The sequence below is a fragment of the Benincasa hispida genome, chromosome 8 (genome assembly GCF_027475165.1).
Source record: "Benincasa hispida cultivar pf3 chromosome 8, pf3_genome.v1.1, whole genome shotgun sequence".
Classification (NCBI taxonomy): domain Eukaryota; kingdom Viridiplantae; phylum Streptophyta; class Magnoliopsida; order Cucurbitales; family Cucurbitaceae; genus Benincasa; species Benincasa hispida.
In genome coordinates, this window is record NC_143485.1 from 56,279,729 (window position 1) to 56,294,403 (window position 14,675).

The window sequence follows — 14,675 nt, forward strand, 5'->3', positions numbered from 1 at the left end:
ATCGCTGAGTAACAGTAGACGATCGCCCACACAACACTCCGCGATCACTTACAAGGTACTACACGATCGCTTACAAAATACTATACGATCATCTACCAAATGCTACATGATCGCTGAGCTCTGCTACACGATTGCTTAGTAGAAGTAGACGATGCGCGGCACACTACGATGAACTCTCCATGATAGAGACTTCCGAAATCCCACTTTCGAGAGCCCTCCTTCCTTCCTTCTGATATTTAGATTTCAATACCCTCTCCTTCCTTTTCTTTATTCTTTTAAACCTCCACTTCTCCCAACAGAATTGGAATTCATTCTTAATTGATTCAATCGCTTCTCCTTTATTCTTTCTTTCTTGATATTGCCACATAATTGGAGGCCTGTCATTACCTCCCCCATCCACCTTACCTTGTCCTCAAGATAAAGTTCTGGTTGTCCAAGCCATTTCCTTAGTTGCGTCACATGAAGTACTGAACGGATCGACATTGTTGTCTGAAGGTTCAACTTGTAAGCTACTGATCCCACTCTTTCCACCACCTGATGTGTTCCATAATACTTAGGAGATAATTTCACATTCCGCTTTTGCCGAACTGAAATTTGGCAATAGGGCCGCAACTCCAGCCATACCCAATCCTCAACTTGAAATCCAACATCATGTCGCTTCTTGTCAGCAAACTTCCTCACTTTAACTGGAGCCACCGTCAAGTGCTCCCTAAGCACGTGTAATATAGCATCTCTATCTCGCATTTGTTGGCCCAACGTCGCATTAGTCGTACAATCATTCCCATAGTAAATCAACACTAGAGGTTGTCGTTTATACACAATTTGAAAAGAGGCTAAGCTAGTAGAAGCATTATACGTAGTGTTATTTCAATATTCCACCCAAGGCCACTAGTTAATCCATTCTTTCAATAGCTCACCATAGCAACACCTCCAATTCATTTCCACACTGTGATTCACCACCTTTGTCTTACCATCCGACTGAGGATGAGAAACTGAGTTGTGATGGAGTTTGGTACCCAACAATCAGAACAACTCTTGCCAAAAAGTGATTCACAAACTCCTTGTCTTGGCCCGTGACAATGGACTTCGGCAACCCGTGCAGTTTATTCTTTTCTCTACAAGATGTATCTACTTCAATACCAGCAATTAAAGGGTGTTTCAACGGCAAGAAATGAGCATACTCCACAGATCGACATGCTTCCACAGTCATTTCTTGTTTAATAGCCAAAAATCTTCCACCAATCGATCCCTATCTTAAAGATCGGAATCGGATTAACATGTTTTTCTTCAAGTCTTCCCAATCTTCGAACGACTCTTTGTCTACCTCCGATCGGTACCAATCTAATGCGATGCCGTCAAAATTCATAACCGCCACCGTCATCTTCTCAGATTCAGTGAACTTATGAAATTGAAAATAGCGGTCTGCTCTGTATAGCCATGCGTTTGGATCGCTTCCGCTAATCATCGGCATTTCTACTTTCTTGAATTCACTCTAATTGCCATTCGCTTCTTCACTGGATGCTTTCATCGAACTATTTGTTCCGCACACCTTATTGGCATTCGATCTTTCTGCCTCTTTCGTCACCTTTGCTTTTTCGCTGGCCATTTTCGTAACATAAGAAATGAACATTTCTTGATGTTTCTCTGCCTGCAATCCCAAACTCTCAATGCTCTTTGTTAACGATGCCCACTTCTCCTCTATAGTTGGCAATTTCTGTATTTTCACTTTGAATCCCAAGATCTCTTGTTCTCGTAATTCCAGTTTCTCTTCAAAATGTTTCTGAACCATGCTTGCCCAGGTGATTGCTCTGATACCAATTTGTTAGGATACTGATTCTTGAAAATCTTTATTAACATAACGAGTTGGTATAAACTTCCGGAATAGAAATTAGACGATGAACAAACTCTTTATTAAACGATAAGAGACAAGCAGAGACCAGATGATTGCTTAACAACTTCAAACGATTGTTTACAAAACTCTACACGATCGCTTACAAAATGCTATACGATCGCCTACCAAATACTACATGATCGCTGAGCTTTGCTACACGATCGCTCAGTAGAAGTAGACGATGTGCGACACACTACGATGAACTCTCCATGAGAGAGACTTCTGAACTCCCACTCTCGAGAGCCCTCCTTCCTTCTTGCTATTATTCAGACTTCACTTCCCTCTCCTTCTGTTTCTTTATTCTTTTAAACCTCCACTTCACCCAACAGAATTGGAAGTCGTTCTTAACCGATTCAACCGCTTCTCCTCTGTTCTTTTTTTCTTGACATTGCCACATAATTGGAGGCCTATCACATCCGTAGGGGAAAACTCAAGGTGTCTCAAGGACGAGTATAGATCTCACGGTGTGAACTTTTAGGGAGAAACGTAAAGAGGATAAAATGAAGTATCATATACCCTATTTTCCTCACACTGAGCATTTTACCTAGGGTTAATTAACTTAGAAAAATTCAACTACTGATTTTAACCAAGTGTTTGTTTAATTTGCCCAAAAGTAATACTTACCTTGAATAGTTATACAATTTTGTGGATTTTTTATTAAACATTTTAATAAACTTTAATAAAAAATTGCATACTTGTAACAAATCTATATCAATCACCTTTCTAAGTAAGTTTCCGAGTAGGGGTGTTATGTTTCTGTCAACTTAAATACCCTAGCCTAGACAGAACTAACCTTAGACAGAAGGTCCCTTATAGATACATTTATTACAATTTAATCTTTTAATTAAGAATCAATTTAATCTTATTAAACCGATTAAAAGATTAAACTTAAATTTCTAATCTCATTAGAAAAATGATTTTAGGTCTATATGAATCATATTTTAAATTAATTTTAAAATATGATTTTAACTTAAGATTTGCATGCAATTCTGAATTATTGATTTTAATTTTAACTTCATTTTGTTATAACAATTATATGCAAATGAAATAAATTAAAACCATACATTGTATCCATTGACATACTTAGTAAATTATAACGATTATAAATTATCTAAGGTAATGTCATGCATCATGTATATTCATTTCAATACTAACATACATAACAATTATATTCTAAAGTAATAAAATTATTAATAACATACTTCAAACATACATTCATACTATATATTATAACTCTTATAATATAAATGATGCATGTGCATGTTATTAATGCATGCATACATATATTATAACATTTATACTGTATGATGCATGAGCATGCTATAAAATTAAATAATGCAATTATATATATTATAAAAATTATAATATAAATGATGCATGAACTTAAATGCATAACCTATGGTGGTATTTAATACTATATGAAATATAATATGACATATATACTTAAATAAAAATCATACCTCATGTGCATAATTAATAATAAAAAAAAATTATTGGACCGAGATTGGACACTTAGACAATTAATTAAATTATTATAACACTTATATTAATTTAACTAAGCAAAAAATCTAACTATTACATAAATAAATAATCAACTGGTTCAAAACAAGCGAATCGGGCCTTGAACCGCTCGAATCGAACCATCCATCCTCCGAACAGAACCCGAACTGTTCGAACTGACCAAACCACAAGCGAACCAAATGAGCCATGAATCGAACCGAACAAGAATTGGTTTGTTCTTTCTATCTCGGAGCGTTGAACACTGTGCCCAACATTGTAACGCTATGGAAAGAATAAAACGGTGTTCTTTATCGCAGTATTGCAACACTGCGGTACAATCTCCACTGTACAACCGTCTTCTCTATTGTTTCACTGCTAAATTTGGTCTTGTTTTCTCCAGATCTACGCTGAAAAATCTACGAACAATTCAAGGACTTAAAATACAGACTCGATCGCATTCAAATATGCCCAAAACAGAGGCCCTTACAAACTAAACAGACTCGAATGCATTATTAGTGAATGACTTTAATAGTTTTTATGCTCAAAGTTGGATAATTAGACATAAAATAATTGCATATACACCTTAGCATAATGGAGTAACTGAGAGGATGAATAGAACAATCCTAGAAGAGGCTAAATGTATGATTTCATAAGAAATTGACAATCTTTCTTAGCGGAGGCAGTAACTACAACTTGCTTTACTATCAACAGAAGTCCTTGTTGTATAGTTATTGATTTTTAAACACTTGATGAAATGTTGTAAGGACACTCCCTAACCTATCTTTTCTAAAACCCTTTGGCTGTGTGGGTTATATACATGTGAGACAAGAAAAGGTTCAACCAAGAGTAGTGAAATGTATGTTTATTGGCTATCCAAAAGGCATTAAAGGTTTCAAACTGTGGGATTTCATAACTAACCGAAATATAGTGAGTAGAGATGTTTTTAGAAAAATGTACTTTATATGGATTTTAAAAATCCTAAAAGAGCTAAAAATGATGATGAAATGATGATTTAAGCTCGCTCTGAGGTGGAACTAACTAACACAACATACCACCTCTAATCTTCTTCAAACAGATCATCCTAATCAGCTTGAAGTAGAAGAAAATGTGACAGAGAAAGCAACCTAAGAACATCTGACAAAAGACCTAGCAAACTACATTCTAACTAGGGACAGATGTAGAAAAGAAAGAAGACCATCTTAGAGGTATAGAGAAAATGATTGTGTTGCTTTTACTAACCTCTGTGACGACCTAAATGATGATGAACGAAATACCTACGAAGAAGCCATCGACAGTAAAAAGAGTAAGCAGTGAGTAAAAGGAAATGAACAATGATATGAGCTCCGTATATAAGAATGAAACATGGACCTTGACTTATCTACCTCCTAAACAGAAAGTGGTGTTTTGCAAATGGATCTTTAAAACGAAATTAAGGAAGACAGATGAAGGTGGAATTCACTATAAGGTGAGACTTATAAATAGAGGGTACACTCAAAGGGAAGGGTTGAATTACAATGACAGTGAAGCATACTTCTATCATAGTGCTTTTAGCTATTGTAGCTTGCAAAAACTTAAAGCTAGATAGCTAGATGTGACCACAATATTCCTACATAAAAAGCTAGAAGAAACTATCTACATGTCTCTGGCTAAAGGTTTAAGAAGAAAGGGTCAGAAGACTTTGTTTGCTTCCTGAAAAAGTCCCTTTACGGACTTAAATAGTTTCTTAGATGTTGTTATAAACGATCTGACAAGTTGATTTCTAAGTTGAAGTTCAGAAGAAGGAGCCATGATCTTTATGTTTACATAAGAAAATGTGGGAACAAAGAAGAAGCACATCTATTATTGTATGTTGATAATATGCTCTTGGCTATAAGAAATTTAGATAAACTAAATGAAATTAAAGCACTGATGAGCAACGAGTTTGATATGAAAGACCTAGGAGGTACAAGAAGAATCCTAGGAATGGAGATCTATAGAAACAGAAGCAAAAGAGAATTGTTCTTATGTCAGTCAGAATATGTATCTAAAGTTCTAAAGATGTTCAACATAGCAAATGCCAAGGTTGTATGTACTCCCCTAGCCCGACACTTTAAGCTTTCAGCCCAAGACTCTTCTACTAGTGGAAAACAAAATAAAGTAATGGAGTGAATCCCCTATTCTAGTGCTATAGGCAGTCTTATGTACCTAATAGTATGTACTAGACCTGATTTAGCCAATTGTTCCAGCTTAGTGAGCAGAGATATATGAGGAATCTAGGGAAGATTCATTGGTAAGCTACAAAGTGGGTATTCAGATATCTTGTAGGAACTTAAAAGAAAGGACTCCTATACAAACACCCTGATACAACTAGTTTAAATCTGATAGGCTACTCAAATTTAGACTTTGCTAGTGATATGGATAAGCGAAGGTCTCTAACAGGATATGTTTTTTAGTTGGTTGGAAATACTATAAGCTGAAAATCCAAACTACAGTCCATTGTGGCCGTACCTAGTATAGAGACAAAGTTCATTGCTTTAACAGAAGTTCTAAAGGACGCAAAATGGCTACAGGGACTCTTAAAGGACTTTGATTTTAATCAAGAAACAGTAAACATAAAATATGACAACCAAAGTATTATTCATCTCACTAAAAACCTTCAATTTGATGACAGAACAACACATGTAGGCATTCATTTACACTTTATCAGAAATAAAAGAGCGATAGAATGATGTAGAGTATAAAAATCATCATTCTTGTAATTTCTAAAGATAGAGCTTGAAAATAAAGAGAATCTCATACATTGAATAGTGGATGTAGATCTTCATTAATCAAATCACTATAATCATTGTATTCATCTTCTTCTGCTCTCTTTATGTTTTTTACTTTGCATGTCTGAATATTTTACCTTGTTCATCAATCTCCATTAGAAACATCTCAAAGACAGATGAAGAAAGGAAAGAATGCTGAGAGAGAAGATGCGAAATTCTGTAAAATTGAAAGATTGAAACGAAAGAGATAAGTTCTTACCAATCATAAGGCTTTTGGAGCTACGTGGCCTTTTCTAGATTAAACACGCCAGCTACCACCAAGTTTTTGTCAAATTGATTCTTCTTGGGCCTTCTTTTAAGGAAATGGTTCCACTGTTCCTAGCTCATTAACACAAAGAAATTGAAGAGATTAATGAAAAAGAGGAATAGGATCAAATTACTCACATTGATGTTCAAAGGATAATTCCACTCGAAGTTGTTGGAACCGGGTACCCTCCGATGATGAAACATGACAGTAACGAACAGTCACGAATGACAGCCATCAGAAACGTGGAACCTGCAAAATATAAACTCGTTACAGGCTGAGTCGCGAATCTCGCTCTCTTTAAGACTATTGGAAGTGGAAAAGCCAAAAGTAAATAATACTTTTCTCTCTCATTTATTTAATGACAGTAAAGATACATTATATAGATGTACAATAAAGGAGAAAAAAGAGCAGTTACCTACCAATAAGTATATTAATAAAAATAACAAAAAATAACAAAAACTTGTTACAACTAATAACAACTAATATCCCCCCCTCAAGTTGGACTGAAAATGTTAAACAAACCCAACTTGGATTTTATAGCAGAACACAGTGGAAAGGGAAGAGCTTTAGTGAAGTTATCAGTAAGTTGATGTATAGAACAGATGGGCAGCAGCTTAACAGAACCATCAGCAACTTTATCTCGAACAAAATGACAGTCAAGCTTGATATGTTTGGTCTGCTCATGAAAAATAGGATTGTTGGCAAGGTGAATAGCAGCTTGATTATCACAATAAAGCAAATAAGGTTGATGAATAGGAATGAGTAAATTATGAAGAAGAGATTGAAGCCATACAAGTTCACAGGTTGTGGAAGTAAGAGCTCGATATTCAGCCTCTGCAGAAGATCTTAAAACCACATTGTGCTTCTTAGACTTCCATGAAACAAGAGACCTACCAAAAAAAAATACAATAACCTGTGGTATATTTACGTGTATCAAGGAAAGATGCCCAATCAGAGTTAGCAAAGGCGGGTAGCTGAAAAGAATCAGCAGGGGTGATCAAAACACCATGGCCATGGGCTAATTTCAGATAACGCAAGAGATGATATGCTGCAGATAAATGAGATTTGCATGGTTTGGCCACAAATTGACTAAGTTTATTAACAAAAAATACAATGTCTGGCCATGAAATAGTCAAGTAAAGAAGGCGATCAACCAGTCTTCTATAGGGAGAAGGATCATCAAGAACTTCATGGTCAGAATTTCAAAGCTTAACATTCGAATCCATGGGGAGATTGGTCAGCTTAGCACCAAGAAGACCAATATCCTCAAGGATTTGAAGTGTATAATGCCATTGAGAAAAGGAAATACGTTGAGATGAACGAGCAAGCTCAAGGCCCAGAAAATACTTCAACGGTCTAAGGTCTTTGAGCTTAAAAATAACATGTAAAACCTGTTTAATTTCATCAATAAGCTTGATATCTACACCAGTAATGACAATATCATCAACATACACCAATAAACAATAAAACTAGAGCCAGAACCACGAACAAACAGAGAGTAATTGACTTTATACTGTTGAAAACCAAGAAAAACCAAAACATCAGAAAATTTGGCAAACCATTGCCTTGAAGCCTGCTTGAGACCATATATAAACTTCTTTAATCTACAAACAAGCTTGCCTTTGTGAGGAACCTTAGGTGTATAGCCAAGTGGGAGGTCCATATAAACCTTTTGAAACAAATCTCTATGAAGAAAGGTGTTGTTGACATCAAGTTGAACCAGAGGCCATTGATAAGTGACAGCTAAAACAATAAGAACTCGAACAGTGACTAATTTGGCCACAGGAGAAAATTTCTCAAGAAAATCCAGACCCTCCTGTCGAGTATATCCTTTAGCAACAAGTCAGACTTTGTATCTCTCGATGGAACCATCATCACGATGTTTGATTTTATACACCCACTTGCAACCGATGCTACGTTTGGATGGAGGTAAAGGAAGAACCTCCCAAGTGTCATTGTCTTCCATAGCTGTCTTCCAATGGTCATAAGGTATAGCTTGATGATAAAATTGCGGTTCATAATGAGAGGAGATGACAATGGAAAAAGTACGAAAAACAGGGGAGAGGTGATCATAAGAAAGAGATGAGTGTATAGAATGATGTGTAGAAAAATTGGAAAGAGAAGTTTGGGATGTGAGGCTGTAGTGATAGTCTTTAAGGTAGGAAGAGGGTTTGATTGGTCTGGATGTCCTTCTAGGTGCAGCAAAGGGTTGAGTATTTAGATTGGAAGAAGGGGAAGGCTACTGAGATGAAAGATCAGTGGAAAGGGAGGGGGATGTGACAGGTGAAGAAACTGAAGATGTAGTTGTAGGAGGCACCGAACAGGGAATGGATGGGGAAGGATTTGTAGAAGAAAAAGGTTCAATGGGAGTGGAAGGTAAGGAGGGTGCAGTGGTATGGTGGGCTGAAAAATCAATGTCAGGGGCTATGGGAAGGACAATATGCTGAAAAGGGTCGGGTTGCTCAGTCTCCAAGGTCACTTTATGGAAAGGGAATAAATGTTCATGGAAAACAACATCGCGGGAAACAAAGAACTTGTTACTAGTGATATCAAAAAGTTTGTAAGTCTTCATACCTGGTGGATAACCAATAAAGACAGTAGGGAAAGCCCGTAGAGCAAAGTTGGATCGACCATGAGACAAAGTAGAAGCAAAACATAGGCACCCGAAAGTTCTAATAAGAGAATAATCAGCCAAAGTACCCTACAACAACTCATAAGGTGTTTTCCAACCCAGAATAGGTGAAAATGTTTTGCTAATAAGATATACTACAGTCAAAACACATTCATTCCAAAATTTGAGAGAGACTCTGGATTGAAAGAACAATGCTCTGGAAACATTTAACAAATGTTGATGCTTATGTTCAACTATAGAATTTTGTTCTAGTCTGCCCGCACAAGAATATTGATGTAAAACCCCTCTTTGTAAGAAAAACTCAACAAAGGAAAGTTCAGGAGCATTATCAGAATGAAACACTTTGATTTTCTTATCATATTGAGTCTCAACATAAGAAAAGAACTGAGGTATAATCTTCAAAACATCAGACTTGGATTTTAACATGAATACGCAAGTAAAACGACTATGATAATCTACTATAGTAAGGAAAAGTTTATGTCCAGCATGAGTAGGTGTAGAAAAAGGACCCAGATATCAGCATGAATCAAGTCAAATACAGCAGATGATCTATTATTATGCGATTCAAAAGACAATTTCTTTTTTCTTTTTTGCTAAAGGACAAATGTCACAAGGGAATGTGCTATGCAGAGAAACAGAATCAAGATGTAAAACATGTTTCAAAGCAGATAATTGACATAGGGATGGATGTCCAAGCCTGGCATGCCATGAGGAAGAATTATTTGAAGAAGCAGCAGTAATAACATGAGAAGGTATTGTACTGATGTGAGGTTGCTCAACAATATACAAACCATCACGCAACCTACCCTTACCAATTGTCTTCAAAGTGGACTTTTCCTGAATATCACAAGAATCAGTGGAGAAATGGACAAAGACATTACCATTAGATGTTAAAACACTGATAGAAAGTAAGTTGTATTGAAATTATGGAACATATAGAACATGATGAAGATGCAGTGACCCAAAAAGTGTGATGGTAGACTGAAATTATTGTGTTATCAGGCAGAACAACAGTAGCACTAGTCGGTAGGAGCTCGTGAAATAAATGCCTTTGGAAACATATATGTGTAGAAGCCCTAGAATCAATGATCCATTCATGGTTAGAGAGAATTTGAGAACAATTACCTGCTACATGTGTGACTGAATCAGTTTCGGACTTGGCCATATTAAGCTTCGATTGTAGCATAGTGAGGAGTTGCTGAAGAGTGTCATTGGTAATCATATTCCCAGATAGAGAAGGGGACGAGGAAGAGGCAGAATCAACAGAATTAACAGATGAATTGGAGGAAGGATGTTGCTTATGAACCTGATTTGAGCGTCCTTTATGCTTATAACTTGATGGATATCCATGGAGCTTGTAGCATTTATCAGCAGTATGACCAGTGATGTTGCAATAGGTGCAAACAGGGCGACTTTTAGTCTACTTCGAAGAGGGCTGGTGATGACTCTGTTGCAAAGGGTTATCATTCTTCTGCACAGCCAATGTAACAGCAGAAGAAGGGGGATTAGCAATGGATTGATGTTATTCTTGTTGAACAACAAATGAAAAAGCCTTATTAATAGGTGGAGGCAGATCCATGAGAAGAAGCTGAGAACGAGAATGGTTGAAGCTATCGTTTAGCCCTATCAGAAAACAGAGAAGATACTCGAATTGAAGAAAGTCTTCCATGGATTTGATGCCACCGTAGGTACACTGCCCACACATACAACCAGAGCGATAGGAAACATACTCATCACAGAAACTCTTCATTTTAGTAAAATACATAGTGACGTAGTCTTGATCTTGCTTGAGGCTGGATAACTCGCGTTTGAGATGAAAAATGCGAGGTCTGTTGCGTCTTTGGAAACGATCTTGAAGGTCAAGCCAGATTGCTCGAGCCGATTCGGTGAAGAGAATACTTGAAGAAATACTCTTAGAAACAGAGTTGAGAATCCAAGCAACAATAACATTATTGTTGCGAATCCATAAGGGAAGAAGATCATCTGTGGGTCGAGGGAGAGAACCATCAATGAAAACCATGTTTGTTTCGAATGGAAAGGGCAAGAACCATCGATCTGCTCCAAGAAACGTAGTTGTTGTCGGTGAGAAGTTCAGAAACAAGAACAAGATTGGAAGTGTCACTGTGATGAAGAGCGTAGGGAGTGTATTGATCAGGATGAGAAAGAAGAAGCCTAGTAGTCAGGAAATCGGCTGAGGAAGATGGATCTGCCGGAGGACAAAGAGGTGTCTCGGGAAAAACCATTTTGACTTCGCGCGGGAAGGGGAAAGGGGGAAAAATTTAGGGATTTGGGGAATTTTCTCGCTCTGATACCATATTGAAAGTGGAAAACCAAAAGTAAATAATACTTTTCTCTCTCATTTATTTAATGACACTAAAGATACATTATATAGATGTACAATAAAGGAGAAAAAGGAGCAGTTACCTACCAATGAGGATATTAACAAAAAATAACAAAAACTTGTTACAACTAATAACAACTAACAAAAAATAGCAAAAACTTGTTACAACTAATAACAACGAATAAAGATGTTTCACGGTTTTGCTAAAGTATGCAAGCAGGTCAACAATATTGCCACGTCGTCCCCAAGATAAAATAACCCAAAAATGACTCAATTGAAAATGCACCGTATTTGATCTGAAAACTAACACTCTTTAGACTGATTTGCTCGAAAAACCAAAACGTAAAAAGAAAGGGGTCTAAAAGAGAATACTGTGATGTTTGAAAATATAAACTGAGATGATGAAGAAGTTAAAGTCCTGTGCCTTTTATAAGCGTAAAGGGCCAACAAATGTTGATGAAGAGAACGGGCAGCCACTGAACGTGCAACTGCACAACTTGCATGGAGCTGTTGAATGTGCAAGTGCGTGCGTAAAGCACGTGGACGACTTGGACCGGCTCGCGAGCGACACATGTTGGTTCGGTTTCGGTTGAAAAATGAAAAAGAAAAACAAAATTATTAATGTAAAATAAAATTAGTAAAAATAAATTTTTTATTATTATTAAAAATAAAAATAATCACACACATGCCTGAACGATGACGACATGCACGTGTGAGATGTCCACCGTACCCACATTGATCTATCTTCTTACTCCCTCTAAAATATATGCACCATATTCGACCGGAAAACTCATACTCTTCAGACTAATTTTCTCAAAAAAACCAAAACGTAAAAAGAAAGGGGTCTGAGAGAGAATACTTAGATGATGAAGAAGTTGAAATCCTACACCTTTTATAAGCGCAGAGGGCCAACAGATGCTGACCCAGAGAATAGGCAGTCGCTAAATGTGTAGGCGCATAGACGACTTGGACCAGCTCATGAGCGACACGTGTTGAATCGGTTTCGGTTGAATGATTAAAAAGAAAAAAATAATTATTAAAGTAAAATAAAATTAAAATTAAAAAATAGTAATAATAATTTATTACTATTATTATTAAAAATAAAAATAATCACATACACGTCCAAAAAGTCCAAGATGAGAGTATAAGATGGAGACTCTCCACTAAAAAATAATCAATGTGGGATTCTCAACCAAAAGGTTTTTCCTTTTCTTGTAAAACTTGAATTTTCATCCAATAGAAATTCATCTCCAAAATATATCCATTTTAGAAGCTAGAAAGTGGAGACGACTTTGTAAATCAAGTTGGCTTATTGATGGTGATGAAAATTCTACGTTCTCTCATAAGATGTGCCTTGCCAAACAAAGACACGATTTCATTGTTTAGATCAAAAACTCTGATGGATTTAGTCAATTTACTTACTCTGGTATTGAAAATACATTCTTAGACTATTTCAGAAGTATATATGTTAGCCCCCGCGAATGCCAATGGATGATGAGTAACCTGGAATGGAGAGCCATTGATGAGCTCCAATCAAATGAGCTGATTAAACCTTCTGAAGAAGTTGAAGTCTATAGTTGTGTTAAAGCTTTGGGGAACAACAAAACTTCGAGACCCAACGAATTTACAATTGAATTCATTAAAAAGTTTGCTATGGACTATTTGACCAACCTCATTGACGAAGCTTATGAGCTATTAATGGATAGAGTTATTACCCGTCTGAAACCTTTAATGAGACCAGTTCTAATTAAATGTTTCCAGACGGGTAATAAGTCTATCCTTTATCTCGCATCTCTTATTTACTGATGACATTTTGTTTTTTTCCCATGTGGATGATGCTTATCATTTGAAGAACCTCAAACTTATCATCAACACATTTGAGCTTGCCTCTGGATTAAAGATCAATCTGAACAAGTCTACCCTATCTTGCATCAACACTAATAAGAATTCAGTGGATATTACTATCTCTATTTGAAGTTGTTTGATCACTGATCTCCCCATTGATTACCTGGGTCTGCCCCTATGTCGGAATCCTTAGTGTATAACATTTTGGAATACTATGATTGAGAGAATTAAGCAAAAACTTGATTCTTGGAAGTACTCTTATTTATCAAAAGGTGGAAGACTTACTCTCATTCAGGCTATTCTTAGTAATCTTCCTAAAGCAAAGGGAGGTCTTGGGATACACAAAATTAGGATTACAAATGAGGTGCTTCTGGGAAAATGGATTTGGCATTATTATCACGAACCCGATGAGCTTTGGCTACGTCTCATCAAGGCTAAATAAGATAAGCCTCTACCTATCTCAATCCCATCTTTTAATAGACACAGTAGTAAAAAAGCTCCTTGGTCGCAAATTGCCAAACTTGAATGGCTTATACAAAATAACATGCAATGGATTATGAAAGATGGTGCTAACAATCTTTTCCGGAATCATAGATGTAACACTGCAGACCCTTTGTGCCAATTATACCCTGGATTCTTTGCGTTGTCCGACCAACCAATAATATATGTGAAGGATGCATGGAATGAAACGCAACAATGTTGGAACCCGAATTTCAGAAGACCGTTCCTGCAAAGAGAGTTCGCTAATTAGGTTCGAATATCAACAAATTGGTCTAATCCATGTCTTAATGTTGGTCTTGATTACATCTCTTGGGCTATTCTCCGTCTAAATCTCGGGCTATTTCTCCGTCTAAATCCTTCACGGTTAGCTCCCTATAGATGCCATTGTCGATTCCACTGATTCCTCTAACCTGAAGGTGGGATGTTTTCGTTTGGACTATTCTACACAAAGGGCTTAATACCTTAGACAAATGTCAGCAAAGAAATTCTTCTACTTATCTCAGCCTACAGTGGTACATCATGTGCAAAAATGAGAATAAAAGTGCTGACCATTTATTCGCTTCTTGCCCTTTTGCGCTAGGTATTTAGCATTCTATCCTTAACATGTTGCATATATCTCCTTTCTCTTTGAATGATATTATTGGAAAACTCATCCATCTGGAGATGAACCACACAAGAAGTACCATGCTTAACAATCTCATTAACACTACTCTTTGATGCATTTGATTAGACCGAAACGAGCGTACTTTTCATGATGGTGGCAAGACGATTCCTTGTATGAGGGAAGATATTCTTTACAAAGCAGCCCAATGGTTCTCCAAATCTTCTCTTTTTTGTAATTACAAAATATCTAGCCTTGCTCTCAATTAGTTTGCTTTTCTCTAGCCTATCCCTCTTCGTATATTGACTCT

General features: G+C 36.7%; 1 protein-coding gene and 1 pseudogene across 1 annotated transcript; both read right to left on the bottom strand.

The window, feature by feature from the left end:
• Positions 1 to 267: 267 nt before the first annotated feature.
• On the bottom strand, positions 268 to 1,210 carry LOC150034712 (uncharacterized). The gene is made up of 2 exons (XM_090316829.1): positions 972 to 1,210; positions 268 to 838 (listed from the first exon to the last, which is right to left on the bottom strand). Exons 1-2 carry the CDS (start codon positions 1,208 to 1,210, stop codon positions 268 to 270), a joined length of 810 nt encoding a protein of 269 aa, XP_090172955.1.
• Positions 1,211 to 10,599: 9,389 nt separating this feature from the next.
• Positions 10,600 to 11,320, bottom strand: LOC150034713 (uncharacterized; annotated as a pseudogene).
• Positions 11,321 to 14,675: the final 3,355 nt, after the last annotated feature.

What these genes read in the sequence shown, in the direction of transcription:
- LOC150034712 (XM_090316829.1), bottom strand. Translation starts at nt 1,210, where the DNA reads ATGACTGTGGAAGCATGTCGATCTGTGGAGTATGCTCATTTCTTGCCG. An exon ending in TTCTCATCCTCAGTCGGATG is followed by an intron (nt 839 to 971) that starts GTAAGACAAAGG and finishes TGCTTCTACTAG; the next exon opens with CTTAGCCTCTTTTCAAATTG.